The sequence below is a fragment of the Neofelis nebulosa genome, chromosome 2, assembly GCF_028018385.1.
Source record: "Neofelis nebulosa isolate mNeoNeb1 chromosome 2, mNeoNeb1.pri, whole genome shotgun sequence".
In the NCBI taxonomy this organism is placed as follows: Eukaryota; Metazoa; Chordata; class Mammalia; order Carnivora; family Felidae; genus Neofelis; species Neofelis nebulosa.
This window is the reverse complement of record NC_080783.1, coordinates 14,093,883-14,115,333: the sequence shown is the minus strand read 5'-3', so window position 1 is coordinate 14,115,333 and position 21,451 is coordinate 14,093,883. Positions and strand designations below refer to the sequence as shown.

The 21,451-nt window shown below is 47.5% G+C and overlaps 1 protein-coding gene across 1 annotated transcript; it reads right to left on the bottom strand.

The window, feature by feature from the left end:
* Positions 1 to 442: 442 nt before the first annotated feature.
* Positions 443 to 21,028, bottom strand: FAM124B (family with sequence similarity 124 member B). Its single transcript, XM_058703172.1, has 3 exons — positions 19,973 to 21,028; positions 789 to 2,628; positions 443 to 542 (listed from the first exon to the last, which is right to left on the bottom strand). The coding sequence occupies exons 1-2, from the start codon at positions 20,702 to 20,704 to the stop codon at positions 1,978 to 1,980; spliced, it is 1,383 nt and encodes a 460-aa protein (XP_058559155.1). The 5' UTR covers positions 20,705 to 21,028; the 3' UTR covers positions 443 to 542; positions 789 to 1,977.
* Between the last annotated feature and the right edge of the window lie 423 nt (positions 21,029 to 21,451).

Genomic DNA, 21,451 nt, shown 5'->3' with positions numbered 1-21,451 from the left:
GTACTTATATTCTTGCCCATGTTTTATGTTAAAGAATTCAGGTAACCTCAAAAGAAGCAAGAAGGAAATTTCAGAATTGCCCGCCTGCCGCGCTTTCCAAGGCAGCTCAAGAGCTCAATTTAAATGAGACTTTCATTACTTTAAACTCTTATTATAGAAAATCATACCGAAATTAAGTTCTTCATCCCATTTCCTAAAATCTAACTTTAGTCTGGGGGAGGGAAGGAAAATGAGAATGAGAATATATTGACGTCATGCGCTTAGAAAAAGAAAATCAACCTAGAAGTCTTATCTTTGTCTATTTGCGACTCGTCTTCATTTCTACTCTTCAAGGTCAGCAGAGCACCCAAACTCAGCCAGGTGTCTCTTCCCTGAGACTCGTGCTTGAGCCCGAACACATCCTTCTCTCCACGTGGGTATACTAAGTGTCGGGTTGTCACAAAGATCGGGCCAAATCAGCATGGATTTGGAGAACAAGGTTCATGGAGTCCAATAACGTTATAAATTGACTACAACACACAGACCTCAGATGTTTTAAAAACCTTTATTATAGGGGCGCCTGGGTGGCGCAGTCGGTTAAGCGTCCGACTTCAGCCAGGTCACGATCTCGCGGTCCGTGAGTTCGAGCCCCGCGTCAGGCTCTGGGCTGACGGCTCGGAGCCTGGAGCCTGTTTCCGATTCTGTGTCTCCCTCTCTCTCTGCCCCTCCCCCGTTCATGCTCTGTCTCTCTCTGTCCCAAAAATAAATAAAAAGCGTTGAAAAAAAAATAAAAAATAAAAAATAAAAACCTTTATTATAGACCCAACAAAAAAATACAGTCTATGAGCAACCGAGAATTTGTCCATTACGGTTATAATTGCAACTTATAATATGCGCCGGTCTCCACCTGCAGGTGACGAATGGTTACTACAGCCTTGTGCAGCAAGTGTGACCATCACTTGCGGAAAAGGGTTCCAGAGGAATTAACACTTCAACATATTCTCAAGTGTTGATACAATGCATCTGTACTGGTGGGACCATAAACTTTTGGTGGTTGGATGGCCCCAGAATGCATGTGGACCATATGTCAATGTCTGTCTCATTCAAACATGGGTGCTCAATAAATACTTGCTGAATGAGTGAATGAATGTATAAATGAATGAATGAGTATTGCAAAGAAATTTAGGAATTTGAACATGGCTAGAAGAACGTAAGTCCTGCTCCAACGACCCATCCAATCCAATCTTCCTGCCGCGTTAAGTAGAGATCTGGAATCATCCAATCATGTCATGTTCCTCTCTGGTTAGAAACATGAACCACTTGGCCCCTTTGAAGTAGCCCAGAAACAAATGAGAAATGGAGGGGCTGGGAAATCCCAGAGCCTAGTTTTCCTTTTTCACCCGATTTCTTGGCTTCCTGTGTTTCTGCTCATTAAACAGGAAAAAACTAAATTGTTTCTAATTTTCAAAACACATGCATGGTAACTCATTCTAGATGCAAACAACTTTAAAGGCAAAATCACGAGCGGCTATGCAGTATACAGAGCATAGATACCAAAGGAGGCCACATAAAATTAAAAAACACTAAAGAACAAATAGCCCGTGCCGTCCAGGGGGATGAACTATGCAACCTAAGCGAAAATTAAAACCAAAGTGCATACGCTCATCAGCATTGCATAACACAGCTGACTCATTTGCATACAATGCAATTATTTCTGATGGGTGTTGAACCCAACACCCCCAGCTGGGTTAGCTGTGTCTCCAGGGGCTTTTTTCCCCTGCACGTTGGCTGTGTTCCCTCCTGACCACGATCGCAAATAACCGTTCACAGCACCGTGAGACTGGGAACAGTCGAAATAAGCGCTATACTGATCTGTGCATGGCTAGCCTTCGGGGCCCCTCACGTGAACAAGAAACAGGCCCGATTCTAGGTCAGAGGGCTCCATTCCTGGAGCACTGTATCTGATCTCGTGTTTTAGGAAACCCCACTTGTTTGGTGCTATATAAAGAATTCTTCTTCTTCTTTTTCTTCACCCTGGACTGGCAGGTGAAGGAGACATTTTGACATCGTCTTCCTTGCACCAAGATCCCTCTGGCCAGCAAGGGACAAACCATGGATCCTTTCCTTAGAGATTTTATTGTTCTTGGAGGCAGTTGCCCCTAAGGATGAGTCTGGCAAGCAGGATGGTGGCTGGCTGGCCCGGAGATCCCTTGGAAATTTGCTCACAAAAGATTGCCTGGGTTCACAGTTGACCGTGGTGCGCCCTGTGTCCACATTAGTTTCTGCCTCCAGCTTCTCAAAGCTGTTTTCCGGGCTGAGGACCTTTGCTGTGGCCCCAGGCTGGAGGTGGGGAGAAGGCAGATGCATCCGGGCACCCGCGGCTGCGCTGCGGTCCTGGGATGGGCAACCAGGGTTTTTCCACAAAGTACCACTATAGCTGTCTGACGCTGGGCATCCGCCGGGCGCTGGGCACTCCGGAGAGCCCACCTTGAGCCTCCTGGCCCGGCTTCTTCGGCCTCTGGGCTCTAGGGTCCTCCTTGTGGAGACAGGGATCAGCCCGGAGCCCTGGGGAAGCATGTTAGCTCCCGAGGTGCCGTTCAGAAAGGAAAGCTCGCCATTCCTCACACCAAGTCCTGGATTCAGTTGGACCTAAGGGACAAGGGAAAAAGAAACAAATTCAACAGACGTTTTCCATTAACTAAGTGCCGAGAGCAGACGATGTCCCATTCATCCTCCGCCATGCTGTGCCCACAGCCGACTTGCAACAGAGCCAGTTGAATTGAAGTCATAAGTCCAATCTAATTATGAGCTCTATCAGTATTCAGCTCCACACATCTTTCTCTCAGACTCCCTAAACTAACGTGTGACAAGGCTACGAATCTGAGAATCAAATGACCGCTTGACAACCACACGGTTCTTGTAGATCATGTTGTTCAAATGACACAAAGATGTTCGAAGATGTCATCTGGCGGCCTCACTTGCTGATGCCAACAATGTATCACCAACTATGCAATCAAAATCACAATAAAAAGCCACCCAAACACGTGGCCATAGTCAAGATAAAGCCTGGAATAAGAATTCAGTCCTCCAAAGTTGGTAGTTCTTTTAGATCATGCCAATGATATATATCTTGAGCTATTGCAAGACATGTGGGCACTCCAGCCAGACTAATAATTCGACACCTTTTAAGCCAATATTCTTTAAATTGGGGGGGTGCCGTTTGTTTATAGCACAGACCTAGTGTCGTGTGGGAAACAAAGAAAGGAGGGAGCTGTGTTCTCTTAATCCCTAGCAGTTCCATTCTGGTTCCAAACTTACAGGCCCTACTCAGCAGAGCTCCCAGCCTAGGGTTTACTGCTGTCTCCTTCTGCAGAATGGAGTTCACTGGCCCATCTCCCATCCTTGGACTCTTGGGAGCCTCATCCCCTACTCTTTACACTGCACTCTGGCCAAGAAGATTTCTGGAAAAGACAATGTTCTCTCTCTTGTCAGTAGCCCTTAGAAATTGGTATCTAGGGCCTACCCCTGCCTGGCCCTGCCCTTAATCAAATACGGGAAAGAATATCACAAAAGAACCGTAAATACATTTTCTAAGTGAAAGAAGCCCTTCTGAAAAGTCTACGTACTGTATGATTGTGACTATATGACATTCTGGAAAAGGCAAAGCTATGGAGACCATAAAAAGGAAAAAAGAAAAGTGGGGGGCACCTGCACACCTCAGTCGGTTAAGTGGCCGACTTCGGATCAGGTCACGATCTTGCAGTTAATGAGTTTGAATCCTGCGTTGGGCTCTGTGCTGACAGATCGGAGCCTGGAGCCTACTTAGGATTCTGTGCCTCTCTCTCTCTCTCTCTCTCTGCCCCTCTCCCGCTCACACTCTGTCTCTCAAAACAATGAATAAACATTTAAAAAAAAGTTAGTGGTTGCCAGGGGTTAGAGGGGAGAGAGGGATGAACAGGCAGAGCTCAGAGAATTTTTAAGGCAGTGACAGTACTCTGTACGATACCGTGGGGGGGGGGGGGGGCACACGCCATTATACCTTTGTCAAAACAGTTCATGCAACACCAGGAGTGAAACCTAATATAAACCGTGGACTTTCGGCGATAATGATGTGTCTGTGCAGGTTCATTGATTGTGGGATGGCGGGATGCTGACAGAGGGGGAGGCGGTACCTGAGAGGGGCAGGGGAGCATATGGGATTTTCCAGTTTGCTGTGAACTTAACACTGATCTAAAAAAAAAACAACAACATGTATTTAGGTTTGTTAAAAGAAAATAAAAAAGACTGGTCCATATTTATCTCCCCAGGCAAGAAGGAAGAAATCAGAACAGTAAGAAAGCAGGTCTAGAAACGACCAAATCACCACGCACGTGCTTACTTATGCCATACACATGTAGGCCCAGCCCCCAATTTTCTCTCTGATAGAAACGGTATAGTGACCGTGATCAAACTGCAAAAAGCGAAAGTTGTTTCCATCAACTCCTTTGGCAAATATTCTCTGTAAAGAGCCGTATAATGTATCTGAGGCCCCGTGGACCCAAGGTCTTCATTGCAATTACTCGACTCTGCTGCAAAGCAGCCCGCAGACAAGGAGATAAATGGGTGTGGCTGGGTTTCAATCTTGTGCAATTTTCATGTGTCATGACGTCTCCCCCCCCCCCCGCCCACCAACCATTTAAAAGTGGAAAAACTAGGGGCGCCTGAGTGGCTCAGTCGGTTAAACGTCCGACTTCGGCTCAGGTCATGATCTCGCGGTCCATGAGTTCGAGCCCCGCGTCAGGCTCTGTGCTGACAGCTCAGAGCCTGGAGCCTGCTGTGTCTTCCTCTCCTTCTGTCTCTCCCCCACTTGCGCTCTCTCTCTCTCTCTTTCTCTTAAAAGTCAATAAACATTTAAAAAATAAATAAATAAATAAAAAATAAAAGTGGAAAAACTATTCTTAGCTCCCGGGGCCCGTGGTTGGCTGATCACCGCTATAGAAAAAAAAGCAATGACTTCCCACTCCCCAACTGCCCCCCCCCCACCTCCCAACACTTTTTTCAAGCAGAAACTTTTCTGGAATCCCTAGATATGAGGTGCTCTCTGCAGAGCGGCCCTGGTTGAAGGCTGCTGGGCCTCCCTTTGCTCCCCCACCCCCACCCCCGCCCGCTGGGGTGCTGACCCCACTCACCAGGTCCCTAAGGCTCCCCGGAACACACTTTGAAAACCCGTATTCTGCAGTCTGGACCAAGCCACTTACCCTGAAATCTCCCCCACAGGTGTGCTTCCCTTGAGCCGCGCCCCCTCCCCTCCCCTTCCCCCCACTCTCCGTCTCCCCCTCTCCCCCCTCCCCCATCCAGCCCACCACCCCCGTTCACGCAGGGGGAGCCTCCACCAACATCCCAACCCCCTCTAGCGGGGACACTGTCAAAGGGACGGCCACTGCATGCCGGGATGTGTCCTTGTGTGCGAACCCAGAGGAGAAACTTCTGTCCCCAAACTTGGCTGCACACTGGGGCCCCCTGGGGAGCTTTAAAACACTGACACCAGGCTCCCACCTGTGGACATTTTAATGTCTTTGGGCTGGGAGCCACCTGGGCCTGAGGAATTTTTAAATCTACCCCCGCCCTGGGGTGATTCTAATGGCCCAACAAAAGTTGGGAAGTACAGCCACCGACCCAGAAAAGGTGGGTGTCCAGCAGCATGCTATCACGTGGTCACCGTGAGTCTCAGCGTGTCAGGCTGACCTCCCACTCCACATTTCTGGTCATTCCGTTGCCTGATTTGCCTTTGCCTCTCTCTAATTCCTCCTGCCTCCCCTGCCCTTCCTGGCTTTCTGTCCCTTTCCATTTTTCCTTTCACCCAGTGTTACATTCTAATAATATCCATCTAATAATTTCTGGGGCGCCTGGGTGGCTCAGTTGGTTGAGTGTCCAGCTTCGGCTCAGGTCATGATCTTGCAGCTCATGGGTTCAAGCCCCACATCCGGCTCTTGCTGACAGCTCAGAGCCTGGAGCCTACTTGGGCTTCTGTGTCTCCCTCTCTTCCCCCTCCCCAGCTTACTTACACTCTGTCTCTCTCTCAAAAATAAATAAACGTTAAAAAATTATATTCATCTAATAACTTCTCATAAGAAAAACATGGTAAAGGCAGTGACGGCTCACTGTAAAGCTCATTGAACAAGTGTGTAAAATAAAAAGTAAAAAAAAATAAATAAATAAACAACTATTATATATTTACAATTAGCGGGGAATTAGCCACTCAAAAGAATATGATTGCTTTATAAAGAATTAAAAAATTACTTAAAAAAAAATTAAATTAAATTAAAAAAAATAAATAAATAAAGGCTTCTCCCCAACTCCAACCTCAAGCGACCCCAAATTCTCCCTCTCCAAGAACACAACTCGTTCATTCTTTCCAAATCAGAGGGAAATAGACTCTCTCCCGGATGCAAGCTGGGGTCTCCTCTCCTGGGAGAACAAACTCCCCAAGTCCCCTCAGAGGGCTGAACCGCCAGCCTAGCCTCCTGGAGAATCCTTTGACATTATAATCTACCTTTTTACGTGACCCAGTGAAGTCTTTTTCTTCCGGAAATGGAAACTGGCCTAGGGATTCCCATACTCAGAGATCATTCAGGGTTGGTGTTAGACTATCCAGTCTGGATGAGGAAATCCACTGGTTTGGTTCTGAGGTCCTATTGAATTTTCTACCAATCCTGAAGAGAAGGAGAAGCCTCAGAGCAACCAGGAAGTGCCTCTCAGGGCAGGGTCTGTAGTCGCCCCTCCTCTCAGCTCTGCTCAGCCCATGGCCCCTCCCCTGGGCCTCGCCCCCCTGGCAATGTTCTACCTCCCAGGGACCCCTGAGCAGTCTTTCCTGCTCCAACACTCAGCTCTCCTGTTACATCAGCTCTTTCCCATCAACACCTCCTTCCATGTCAACTGGAGTCCAAAGGCCCTCATGGCTTCAACCACTTCCCCGCCCATACCTCCCACTCCTCTCCACCACTCCCTTTCGTTCCGCCAAAGCCTCCCTCGAGACCTCCCAACTCCGGGTTCCATCTGCGTGCCCACAGGCTCTGAACTTGTGCCTTGAACTGCAGGCTGCAGAAAAGCACACGACTGTTCAGCGTGACATCACCATGAAGGTGCGTTTTCCAACTGGGCCCAGGCTCCCCGTAGGTCCTGTTTCCTTAGCCAACTGTCAGCTGCTTCAGACCTTCCGAGCCGTCCTCACACCGTCAGTGGGGCCACCACACCCCCTCCCCAGGCAGAAGGATCTCTAGATTAGGGAGAAAACAAAAGCCATCAGCAGCTAGCACCTCTCGGCTGCCTGCCATCTAATGTACCGGCAACATCATCATCCTCCCCACAAGAAACAGGACCAGTCTCCGCTCCGTGAATTCCAATGCCTCCTGCCTTCCTGGCCACCGCCAACTTATGGATGATTCATTTCCTCCCACTTTGCTATCTTGTTTCTCCCCTCCTTCTCTCTACCCCATGCTCTGCCCGCTCTTTTACCACAACAATTAAACCTGCTCAGGTCTATCTTGAATAAACACATTCCTTCACCCTCTTGCCCTCTGGCTCTCTCTCTCCTCTCCTTCACAGTCAAGCTTCTCTATTAAATGTATCCACACTCATTTATCCTACTAACCTCCCCTTATTTCCTCTACCCATGGCACTGACTCTCCCCGCTACCAATCCACTGAAATTGCCCTTGCCAGAGATCATCCTCAATCAGCTTCCTTGTCATTCATTGTTACTTGAGCTCCGGTTGAATTTTACAAGGCTGACCTTTCTCCTTTACATTTGAAGTCTTTTTTTTTTTTTTTTTTTTTTTTTAAAGCTTCAATTACTGTGTAAATGATGAAGGCTCCCCAAAGCGTAACTACAGCTCAGATCTGTCTTACAAGCCTCCCACTTGTCTATCCAACTGCCTTCCAGGCACCAGCTCCTCAAACTCAACATGTTCAAAATTGAACTCATTTCCCTACTCATGCTAATTCCATTCCGTTTTCCCTTTCTTCAAACGCGTTAGCCCCGTGTTAGCAAAGCAAGAGCATCATTTCCCCTTCTTCGTCCCCGTGTCATCCACTCCCGTGGACTCTGTCGCCCAAAGATCTCTCCGATCTTCCTGGCTCTCTGCGTCCAATGCCCTTAACCCTAGGGCGGGCTCTTGCCACCTCTCGTCTGAATTACTGCCACAGCTATGGGAAGAGGCCCCCGTCGATGCCCTCACGTCCCTCCGATCCCTCCTGTACTCCTGTACAAGAGGAGCTTCAGAAACAGCTTTCATCATGTCACCCTCCTACTTCAGATGGCTCCCTATTCTTCTTGAGATAAGAATCTAAGTCCTTTAATATGACCGATCACACCCTCCACAGTCTGCCCCCTCTTCCTCCAGCCTGGTCATTCACCACTTCCTCCCTTTCAGCCTCCACTTGCCAAAATCGAGCTTCTTTGGACATGATTTGCTCTTTCCCAGTGCCAGTGTTTGTGTATATTATTTCCTCGGTCTGGGATATGTCTCTTCTCACCCCTCTCCCTAAAAACCCATGATCAGCCCCCGCTTCCACGTCACTTCCTTTTGGAAGCTTTCTTAATGTCACTGATTCTGGGTTAGGTCCCCTAAATATTGGCTCTGCCACTTAGTTGTTGGACTTTAGAGAAGTTACCTAATCTTCCTATGCCTCAGTTTCCTCACCTATGAAAGGAAATAATCCTGAGTACCAGCATCATAGAGTTGTTGAAAAGATTAAATGATAACAGTGGCTGGGACATAGCTCTGCTAAATATGAGTTGGTTAGTATCATAGTAATTAGCATTATTACTAGCTCTCCTCGCAGCCTGTACTTCCATATCATAGTAGTTATCACACTGTTATGCACTTGTCCACTTACATCTCTGTGTCTTTCTCTGAACTTGCCATCTTGAGCAAGGGGTATATTCATCTTCTTCATTATTGTATCTCCAGTCCCTCGCATAGTGCCTAGCACATGGTAAGTAATCAACTAGATGTCTTTTGGATACATACGTAAAGCTTAGCACCTAACAAAATGTACATTTTTACATGTATAAAGGTATGGAGATGTAACATCCTTTTGGGCCCCTAATTATTTGACATTAGGTAGATCTCAAGCCTTTTAAAGAAAAGTCAAAATGACTTTCATCGTATGGTTGGCCATTTCTGCACACATTTTAGGAGAAGGAAATGTCAACTTCTCATTCTCAAAGTGAGGTCTAAGATCCTTAGACCACAGACCACAATTGAGTGCAATATTATTAATGTAGAAATGCAGACGTGTGCAGTTACAGTGAAGAATTTCCAGGAGAAACATAATGCTGAGTGATTGAGAGAAATCCCTTGGGGGAGAAGAAGGCTGCTCTTGCCAGAACACAAATTGAAATGCATTTGTAAGAATTCTGATCATTTAGAGCTCATCTTTCCAAGAAATATTTGTAAAATGTTACAAATTGAGAACTAGCTTTTTCAAGTTTCGGGGAACCCTGGCAGTTATCTTGATGAATAGGACTATCGTGCGTCACTCATTTGATTCTAAATACCTGAGAAACAAGAGAATATACATCATTAAAAAATGATTAAGCTGTTAAAGAACAGATTCATACCATGAAGGGAAAATAAGATTGTCTCTTACTAAACGTGATTGCAAGAGATAAGAGAATTTCTCCTGCACTGAAAAAAAAATTAAATGGAAACAAATGATGCAGATAATAAGAACCACCCGAACAATGCCAAACTTGCTTACTTAAGAGTTGAAACCACTGTCTTCTGATTAATTGTTCTTTAAAGTAAAGGTACTTACAAAAAAAAAAAAAAAAGTGGGGGCCGTCTGTGGGGGCTCAGTCAGTTACGCATCTGACTTCAGCTCAGGTCATGATCTCACAGTTTGTGAGTTCAAGCCCCGTGTCAGGCTCTCTGCTCTCAGAGAGCAGATCTTCTGTCTGCCTCTCTCTCTGCCCCTCCCCAACACACCCCTCACCCCTCAAAAATAAATAACTAAATTTTTTTACAAAAAGAAAAAAGAAAGGTACTTACTTTAACTGATTAATCACAACCACTGATGTTAACTGCTTTTCTGTAAGAGTGAAAACCTTCTGAGCAATGCCTCGAAGTGTTCCTTCAGGGCAGCATAAACCCAAGTATTGAGTGAGCAGAAGGTTAAGGATGGCAGTGTGTGTGTGTGTGTGTGTGTGTGTTGTGTGTGGTTGTGTGGGGCACATTTGGGGTAGGGATGGAGAATGAATAAGAAACGAAGAGAGTGACAAAGAGGGAGGAGTAGAGTGGAAGCGCACACAGCGGAGAGATTCGGAAATGGGAAAGGACCCTCGAGAAATGCTACCGAAGAAGATGAATTACTTTCTTCAGGACAGACCTTGTTCTTTGATTTCTTGAACGGCTAAGACAGAACACAACGACAGACTTAGCCAAATGTTGGTCAGGTGAAAAGAACCACGTGCTCGCTTACAGCAAACTAGCTTCTGGAACACACACCTTTTCCGAAGAGAGAGGCTTATTTCCTGAAAACAAGCAGTCGATCAACCGGTGGTGTGGAAGCAGCTGTCTACCCGCTGGTCTACTGGAAATAGACATTTACAACAAAATACTGAAAGGAAGCGGAGAGTCATAGACTTCCAAATTATATGGTACAAGAATAAGAAAATACGTAATCAGTTGTGGGTTACAAAAATTTCCATGTGAAACGTGCACCAAACGGAAGCTAATGTGCATTGGAGCTTCACGGCAGGTTTTGGAGGCAAATTGCCATTCGAGCAGAGCCTGGCAGGGTGGAGAAGTGAAGAGGCAGAGAAAGACATCTCTGGACAAGAAACGGCTTAGGCAATGCAGAGATGCCAGATATCCATAAAATGGAAATTTTTCAACTCAAAAAGGAATGAAATTCTGACACCTGTTACATGGATAAACCTAGAAAACATTACACTGCGTGAACTAAGCCATACGTAAGGACAAGTATTATATGCTATGTGTCGCATCACATAGCAGAGGTGCCTAGAATAGGCAAGTTTATAGAGACAGAAAGAAGAACCAAGGTTACCAGGGACTAGGGGAGGACGGAAGAGGGAGTTATAGCTTGATAGGTACAGAGTTTCTATGTGGGGTGATGAGAAAGTTCTAGAAACAGACTGTGGTGATGGTAGTGTAACATTGTAAATGTACTTAATGGCACTGAACCCGACACTTAAAAAGGGCTCAGGTGAATAAATGTTGTGTTCTGTGTATTTTAGGACAATAAAAAAACATATCTGGGTGCAGGGGTGAGCCTAGACTTCTGGAAAGAAAGTTGGGTTAGCCATAAAGTTAGCCGCCATTTAAAAATGTGTTCAACTGTGGTGTGCCGGGTAAAATAGGATGCCTGGAGCCGGAGTGAAGAGTTAGAATGTCATAATAATAATAATAATACACCATTAAAGCTACCCGGGCTCAAAGAAGGAAGGGGGAAAAAGAATGACCCCAGTAGAAAACTACCACAGTTTTCTATTCACCTACATTCACTAGGTGTGACTGAATGAGGGGCTTCTGGGAAAAGAGGCTTTAAAAATGACAATGTTTCAAAACCACTGCAAATGGGGAGAGGGTGACCAGAGCTGGAGAGGTTGGGGGAGGCTGTCGATGGTGTCTTAGGTTTCGCTCGGACTGAATGCGAGGTGCGAATGAGACATGATGGTCCCGTGGTCTTCCAGGGAGCCGGAAATAAGCTAAAGGTCGAGAGCCAGAGATTCTCACACAGCAGTAAGGTCAACAAAGATGAGGCTAAGTCCACAGGATGGTCTATATTTCTTAACCTTAGGGAAACCTTCGGCCAAGGACAATGGTTCTCAGCTGGGGGAACCTTCACCCCCAGAGGCGTTTGACAAGGTCTGGAGACGTTTTGGTTGTCGCAACTGGGGTGCGGGGGTCGGTACTACTAGCCTCTAGTGACAGAGCCAACGGTGCTGCTCACATCAGCAAGGCACAGGACTGTCCTCCACGACCAAGAATCATCTAGTCCAAAATGTCAATACCGCCAAGGCTGAGAGAACCTGATTTAGGGACAGGAAGAAAGAGGTGAGTCCTTGAAACAAAGATGGAAAGAGAAGGCAAACTTAAAGAGCTGGGTTATGCAAACCTACAGAGGACAGACTTTCGAGGCAGGAGTGGTCAATGTGCATGATGCTTGTGGCCTTATGGCGAAACTCTCCCAGCATTTGTACAAGAAGTGAGGATGAAGGACAAATAGCAGCCCCAGGACCGGAGAGACAGATAAATGCAGGGAATCATGGCTTCTCAGAGCAGAGACTCCTAAGGGGAAACACCAGCAGGAAGCAGGGCCAGATGAGGAAAACCTGAACTCTGACTAAGGAATGACAGAAGGCTTCGTGCGGACAACTCTGAGAGTTAAAACCTCCAGGGGGACCCAGAGGGGCCCCACAAGCTTGTGAGATTTACCTCCAGGAGCCTGACCAGACTCTCACAATAAATATGGGAGAAGCTTCTCCTTGTGCTTCTGGAAGGGGAAGGAGAAAAGAGACCTTTTTTTTCTTTTTTTCTTCTTCTTCTTCTTCTTCTTCTTCTTTTTTTTTTTTTTTTTTTTTGAGAGAGATAGAGAGGGAGAGGGAGGTAGAGAGAAAGCGTGAGTAGGAGAGGGGCAGTGGGAGAGGGAGAAAGAGAATCTCAAGCAGGCTCCATACCTCAAGGCTCCAGCCCACCACCATGAGCTTATGACCTGAGCCGAAATCAAGATTCAAATGGTTAACTGACTGAGCCCCCCGGATGCCCCTAAAAAATACAATTTGAAGAGACGGTAAACATCAGAGCCAGGCATGGCAGCGCTGTTGGGATTATCAGGCCAGGAATTTGAAATAACTTGATGAATGTCCTAGGAGCTCTAATGGATAAAGCAGACCGCAAGCAAGGACAGGTGAGCCATGTAAACAGAGACAGAAATCCTAAGAAAGAACCAGAAAGAAACACTAGAGATTTAAAAAAAAAAAAAAAAAAAAACAAAGCCAACACTGTAACAGAAATAAAGAACACCTTCGATGGGCTTACTAGTAGACTGGACACAGTTGAGCAAAGAATCACTGAACTAGAGTGAACCTCAGAAGAAACTTTCAACACTAAAAACCAGGGGCACCTGGGTGGCCCAGTGGTTGAGCGTCTGACTCTTGGTTTCGGTTCAGATCATGATCTCATGGTTTTGTGAGTTCACCCGCAGCACGGGGCCTGCCTGGGTTTTTTTCTCTCCCTCTCTCTCTGCCTCTCTCTTAATTGCGGGCATGCTCTCTCCCCTCTCTCTCAAAATGAACAAACAAACTTTAAAAAAACAAGACAAAGCTAAAAATCAAAGAGAACAAAGACAAAAAACCAGAACGGAATATCCAAGGACTGGGAGGCAGCTACAAAAAGTGTCACATTTGCATGGTGGGAACACCAGGAGGCAAGAAACAGAGAAAGGAACAGAAGAAATATTTGAAATAACCGTGCCTGAGAATTTCCCCCAAATTAATGTCAGACACAAGAACACAAATCCAGGAAGCTCAGAGAACACCACCGCAAAAATCCCCCCAAAGCTACACCTAGACATACGTTTTCCAAACTACAGAAGTCAAAGATAAAGAAAAAAAATCCCAACGGATGTCAGAAAAAAAAGAAAAAAGGTAAGGGTCACATCCCACTTTTCAAAAGCCATGCTAGCAAGAAGAGAATGGAGTGAAATATTTAAAGTGTGAAGAGAAAAAAATAGCCACCAAGCTAGAATTCTGTACCCTATGAAATTCTCCTACAAACGTGAAGCAGAAATAAAGTCTTTCTCAAACAGAGATTGAAGGAATTTGTGTGTCAGTAGGCCTGCCTTGCAAGAAACATTAAAAGTTCTTTGGAGAGAAGCAAAGTAATAAAGCTCAGAAACTTGGAAGGAAGAACATTGAAGAAGGAGTAAATGAAGGTCAACTTTTATTTTTCTCATTCTTAGTTGATCTAACAAAAAAGTGTGTTTAAAATAATAATACCAAGGGTGCCTGGGTGGCTCAGTCGGGCAAGCATCTAACTGGCTCAGGTCATGAACTTCCACTGGTGAGTTCAAGCCCCATGTCGGGCTGGGTACTGACAGTTCAGAGCCTGGAACTTGCTTCGGATTCTGTGTCTCCTCTCTCTCTGTTTCTCTCTCTCTCTCTGTCAAAAATAAATAAAGATTTTTTTTAAAAATTTTAATGATAATACCAACAATGTATTTAATTATGTGTGTGTATATATATATATATATATATATCTCACATATAGCATTGAATGCATATATTAGAAAAGAAGAAAGACCTCAAATCAACAATCTAAGTTTCCACCTTAGGAAACTCAAAAAAGAAAAGCATATTAACTCCAAAGTAAGGGGCGCCTGAGTGAGTCAGTCCGTTAAGCATATGACTTTGGCTCAGGTCATGATCTCACGGTTCATGGGTTCGAGCCCCACATTGGGCTGTCCGCTGTCAACGCAGAGCCTGCTTCAGATCCTCTGTTCCTCTCTCTCTCTGCCCTTCCCCCACCTGCACTCTGTCTCTCTCAAAAAATAAACGTTAAAAAATCATCAAGAAGAGAATATCCTTTAAAAAAAAATCTGAAGTAAGCGGAAGATAATAAGAATTAGAGCAGAAATCAATGCACTTGAAAACAGGAAATCAGTAGAGAAAATCAATGAAATAAAACACTGGTTCTTGGAGAACTCAAGCGTTACTTGTAGAGGATCCAGAGGCGAGCCCAGGGACTGGACGAAGCTCACACAGGTGTGATTGCCCGCTCATTCGGCGGAATAAACTGAGAGAAGCCACCAGAAAGGACGGCTAATGACCAACATCTGTTGTTGAGACTCAGCATCCCAGATTGTACTGACGTTCGGTTCATGTGCTGATGTAAGCAAACCCCCTGCCTGGGTCCGCGGACAAGACACCACCACGGTGGGGCAGGTGGTGGAGACGAGTGTGAACTTCCCCATTTCATTCGTCTTGGGAAGCAGTCAACTCTTGTCAAGAAAGAAGACCTGGAAGGTGGGTCCCCAAGAGATAAGAGGGAACCTTCCTGCTCTCGCTGTGTGCTTGGCCTGGAGCACCTCCTGGTGACACACGTGCAGCACACACGGAGACGTGTGAGAGGACCTCAAGGTCACGTCTTGGCCAAGGAGCTCTGAATGGTGACACCCAGTGGTGCTTGTAAGTTACCTCTCCTGTAAAGAATGTTCTGTTGTTTTCCCCTTTTAGCCTCAACCTTTCACAAAGACCTTGTTGGAAATTAGAGCCTGGCTTCAGTAGTGTTGTGGAGACGCTGGCAAGGACATGCCCGTGGTGGTCACAGCAGCTACCCGTGGAGGTGGGACGGCCCTGTAGCTGGTGCTGATCTCCCCGGGGTTATTGGCAGCACAACCAGAGAGCAGTGGCCCGATGAGGAGAGGAGGCTGGAAGAACCTCAGGGGCCCGTTCTAGCGCACCCGAGAAAATTCACGCCACCAAGTACACACTGGCTTCGATGACATCACGGTCTGCACCTGCTTCTCCCTTTCATTCCCCAGTTCTTCTTCTCTCTCCCGTCTCCCGGAGTGTGGACGCTTTGTAGATTCTGCTTCCTTCTCTTCAAATTCTACACACGTTTCCTCGGTTACCACCACTTCTGCGCAGGGCTTCAGCCATCTCCCCCCCCCCCCCCGCCCCCACCCTGCCCATGTCCCTACCCCAAGCTCCTGCCCTCAGGGGCCACCTGACTCCGGAATATCACCCGAATGACCTGCAGGCATCTCAAGCCCCGAGGTGTCCAGACCCATCGTCACCTCCCTTCTCTTTTAAACCCGGTTCATATTTAACCTCACGCTTCCATCGTGCTTTCCCTTACTTAAAACTTTGCTAGTCCCTGATTGGGCGGTCGAAGTCACCTCTGGATCGGTCCGTCTGGTGCTCATCCAATCTACCTGCCGTGACGGTGCCGGCGTCATCATCTAAACTGAATCTTACAGGGACCTACTATGTCTGCTTCTTCTCTAACAACCTTAATAAACGCCTCTCTGCTGCCTGTTGTAGATCCCCCTGCACCTATACTCAGCGGGCCACAATCTTTCCCCAAAAACTCATCTGAACTCTCCAGCCCTACCCCTACCCCCTACCACAGGCCGGTTCGGTCATCCTCCAAGTCATACATGCTCCAGTCTTGGTCAAATCAACCCTTTCTGTCCCTATACTCAAGGCAGGGGCGGGGGGTGAGGGGGTGGGCTGCAGCCCTACCAGAGCAGGCTCCTCGTATCGCAGGCTCCTGGGGGAGAATCCAGCCTCCCCGCCCATCCGCCAGGAAAGGCAACGTGTCATGGCAAAGAAGACCCAACCACAGGGTAAGAGGGACGGCTGTCTTGTCTCCCACGGGGCAACCACGGAAAAATGCAAGGACAAAGCACCGCTAAAGGGGGAAGGGAAGAATCAAGCCACCGTACATTGGCAGCCGTTAAGAACTAAGACAGGGGCGCCTGGGTGGCTCAGTTGGTTGGGCCTCCGACTTCGGCTCAGTCGTGATCTCATGGCCCATGAGTCTCGGGGCCCATGAGCCCCGCGTCGGGCTCTGTGCTGACAGCTTGGAGCCCGGAGCCGGCGTTCGGATTCTGTGTCTCCCTCTTTCTCTGCCCCTCCCCCACTCAGGCTCTGTCTTTCTCCCTCAAAAACAAAGAAACATTAAAAATTTTCTTTTAAATAAATAAATAATAAAAGGACTAAGACAAATGGAGAGCGGGGCCTGAACAGGTTCCGGTGCAGGGTAGACAATCAATACGAGTATTTGGTGAACGAGGGGCACCTGGGTGGCTCAGTGGGTTCAGCGTCCGACTCTTAGGCTCAGGTTCTGATCTCACGGTTTCGTAGGTTTAAGTCCCTCATTGGGTTCCGTGCACGGTACCGCGCAGAGCTTTCTTAGGATTCTCTGTGTCCCTCTCTCTCTACCTGCCCCCCACCTGCTCGTGCTCTCGCTCGCTCTCTCTCACTCAAAATAAATAAACTTTAAAAAAATAAAAAAGTATTTGGTGGGTGAATCAACATGGACATAGTTGACCGTTTATTGACACATCCATTCATTTACTGAGCACCTACTATGAACCCTAATATCACTCTCCGCAAAAATGCGCATTCTGACATTCTGCACTGGCAGGTCAGCTGGGAAAACAACTGTTCCCTGTGTGCCTCTGGCAGGACAGCTGGTGGCTTTCTTACACACACACACACACACACACACACAAGAATTGCATTGCTTCTGCACAATCTCCTACAGCGTCCACTTTACAGAGCACCCTCCATCTGTATTTTCTCTTTTGATCCTCAGACCTAAATGTACCAGTCAGTACCACGCACAGGCTCCATCAGTGACCGCTGATTACAATAAGGATAAAATAGAAGCTCCTTAGCGAGACGCTTGTTCGTCCACACGAGAATGTACTTGCCTACCATGCGCCGGGCCGTCCTAGGTACTGGGAAGACAGAGGTTCCTGCTCCATGGCGCTCACCTTCCAGTGGCTGACCATATTCCTGATGATATGGTCCCGCCTACCTCTCATCTTCTTCCCGTGACCCCACTCTCTTCACCCCAGCCACATAGAACCTCGGGCAGTTTTTTTTGTTTGTTGTTTTGTTTTTGTGTGTGTGTTTTTTTACATGCCCTGCTAAGGAAATGCCACATCACACATTGTCACCCACGGTCTCTCCTCTTTATAACACCTTCCTCCCTTCTCCATCTGGCTCCTTTCTTCCGGGCTGTCCAGCTTCAGGAGGCCCAGGTATCACTCCTCAGGAGGCTTTGCCCATCACCCGCCCACACTCACGTCCATTCCGGTGCTGAGGAAGGGTGAATCCATAGTTATGGTTTTCCACTGAGTACGTATTATTTTCTTTCTTTTGGTCAACATCAGTCATCTGGGCCGCCAGGCATTTGTTTCCCTACAATCTTCACTGGGGGTCCCTGACCCTCCCCTGTGAGTCCCAGGGGGGTCTGACTTTATAGAAAATCAGCCTCTGCCTGAGAAGTATACTAACCCCCATGATCCCATTCCCTTGGATGCAAAAATTGGTTTACAGAAGAGAATCTGATCCGAGCTGGTTGGGTTAATCTTGAAAATAAGAACAGTTTAAAAAATGTGCCCCCTGCTGCACACACATATTAAATGTTTATTTGACAGTGAGGTTGATTACAAATTCCGGAGATTAACCGGGGCTGAAGCAGAAACTTTAGATGCCTTGGAAATTGCTGGGTTAATTACAAGGCAACCGACAGAAAGAGTACCTGTCCACCTTAGGTGAACAAGAAGTAAATAATTTAGAAATCTTTTGACACAGAATCACTATGATTCATATGTTATTAACAGCTCAAAGCTGATGACAACAAAATTAATCAAAGGGAAAGACTTTTTGTCTTCTGTCCTGTTATTACTGTATCCAATCAGCCTTAAAGGGGTTTCTGACCATTTCTCAAGGACAGAAGCCACAGAACATTTTGCTGTGAGTATCATGCCCTGCCTGCACACACTTACTCAAGCATGCACACTCACAGAGCACTGGATAAGAATGGAGAATTGCATGAGTTGTCTTATGTCTTAGGCAATTCACTGAGAATCTCTCCCCCTCAGTTTTGTCATCTGCAAAATGGGAAAAATAGTGATTTCCTAGGTTGTTATAAGAATTAATGAATGGGGCGCCTGGTTGGCTCAGTCGGTTGAGCGTCCGACTTCGGCTCAGGTCATGATCTCACAGTCTGTGAGTTCGAGCCCCACGTCGGGCTCTGTGCTGACAGCTTGGAGCCCGGAGTCTGCTTCACATTCTGTGTCTTCCTGTCTCTCGGCCCCTCCCTTGCTCATGCTCTGTCTTTCTCTGTCTCTCAATAATAAATAAACGTTAAAAAAATTTTTAAATAAGAATTAAATGAAGTAATCAACGTAATACATTAGTCTAGGTCATAATCAATAATAGTTAAAATTGCATTGTGGGCGTTAAGTGTTAAGGCATTTCGTGTGCATAACAACCCACACTCTAGGAAGATGTTGATATTACCTTTGTGGTGCTAATGAAGAAACCCAGACTAAGCCAGGCAGCTTCTAGGTGCCAGGCTCACCCCGAAGAGAATACTCCATAAGAGACGCCACATGATCGCTATCAGGATGGTGCTTGGCTTATAGGGGATGCTTACAGAAGGCTTTTATATCAAGATTTTTTTTAAAAGGAGTTCGAACCACCTAGCTTGATTTGGGGTAGAATTTGACAGTGATACAAGATGCTTGAAAATGAGGTCAAGTGTTCTCAAGGAGCGTTTTCAAGGGGCACCTGGGGGGTTCAGTCGGTTGACCATCGGACTCTTGATTTCAGCTCAGATCACGATCACCGGGGTTGTAGAATCGAACCCCGGGTCGGGCTCCACGCTAGATGTGGAGCTTGCTTAAGGTTCTCTCTCCTTCTGCCCCTCCCCTACTCACGCATGCACACACTCTCTCTCTCTCTTTCTCAAATTAAATAAAAAAGAAAACTACCTAAGTCAACAGGGAAAATATTAAGTCCACAGGACTGCAAACTTAACATCCTCAACTATAATTACAGCTTGAGCTTCCTTAGGTCGGATGGAAGGAGCTTACACTATTTCTGAACCAAGAGTGGGCCAAGTATTTGCACACAGTTTTAAAGGACAATCTTGTTTAAGCTACAAGCTCGCGGAGCTTGAACTCCCTTATCTGTCAGATGAGGGGATTTTATTAGCCCACTGATGCTCAACCCTGACACTCGCTACATATCTGAATCGTCCAAGGCGCCCCCCGGAGACGCCAGTCTCACTGACCTGGGGTGCTGCTGTGGCAGGAGACGTTTTCCAAGCCAAGCTCCCCGGGGGATTGTGACGTGCCACCAAGGTTGAGAACCACTGCATCGGATCATCGCTAAGGCCCATCTCAGACATAAAATCACACAGTTCCATGTGCGTCTACAAAGATCAGAGGCAAAACAGGAATACCTGAAGCAGAATCTGGTTGCCGTCATAGTCCTGTGTTTGCCACCTGGTGCGGCTGATGGGGACGCACGGATGGGGTAGAAGAGGCACTAACTGGCCAATCTCTTGGACCTTAAACTGCAGCACTGAAGACTCTTTGGGGTCCACTGACATCCCGAGGGGCAGCTGCTTCAGGGACAGCTGCAGAGCAAAGCTCTCGGTGGCATAGAGCACAAAGAAACAGAAGTTGCTCTTCTGCAAGGTGGCGTCCTTCTGCAGGATCAGCTCGTAGAGTCTGATGGCATCCTCGTAGTTGTCAAAACTGCAGTAGAGTGTCACTCGCAGGATCTCAGCCCCACAGTGCACCTGCCTCACGCCCCAGACGGGCATCTGGCTGTCCAGGCTGTAGAACTCCTGCTTGGCGAGAACGTAGGGACAAGGTCGCCCCGGGGCGTTGGGGGCCGGGTAGCACTGCCAGGGCCAGCGCCGGAGGGAGTCGAGGACCCGGAACAGCCGCTCCTCCCCGAGGCTCTCGTGCAGGAAGAGCAAAACAGACATCCCCGGGAACCGTGAGCGCTTGGAGTGGCCCCTGTCGTAGTATTTCGCTGGCCGGACCCGCTCTGACACCAGAAAGGGACGGACGTCTGGGCACACGCAGTCCAGGAGCCGGTCGAGAGTTTGCTGCAGAAGTGAGCCGTGCCCAGAGTTGGCCAGGAGGTGGACGGTCATGGCCAGAGGCTCTGGTGTCTCGTCCATTCTGGACTGACCGAGGACAGAGGCAGCAAGGGGAGGGGGGCCCGGGGCAAGCTTCCGCGGTGAACGGAGCAGGAGCAGCGGGCGGTTCTCACGCAGAGCCTGCAGCCCACCAGGAAACCCGCACCCCCGCCCCCCTTCCGAGCCGAGCTCCCAACCTGTGCCCCTGGCTGCCGGCGGCCACACGGGAGGGAGGCAATCCACACAGATCGGGGCACGACCGCAGCGGGGGTCGATGTCAGACACAGCGTCACTCGCGCGCACAGTGTCACTTGGCTCGTCCAGGCACTCCCCAGGGGTTCTGTTTGCCCTAAAAACCTACAATCCTGAGAAACATCCAAGTGGGTGGTTCTTACAGACACTCAGGAAAGGAAATGACTGGGCAAAAAAGGAACAGGAGTGGGCTCTGTCGCTCTGTCGGGCTGATAGCGATCTGTTTAGTTGAAAAGACACTGGGTTTACGGTTTATGGGCCCACAATGGGTTCTGATTTCCTCCTTACGTCCCTCCAGGCCACCTGAACACAATGACCGCTTTAAAACAATTCTGCAACTTGTCCCCTGGCCAGGATTTCCACCCCCCCTCCTTTGTCTTTTTATTTTGTTGCAGGACAACGGATCCTAGGGCAGAGACAGAGAGGATATTTTATCTAAATAATATTGACTGTTCACCAAAAGGGATTTGCTCTACCGCAGAGTCTGAGGGCAGGTACTAAAAAGATGTTTCAAAACTAAGCCCTCCCCCCCGCCCC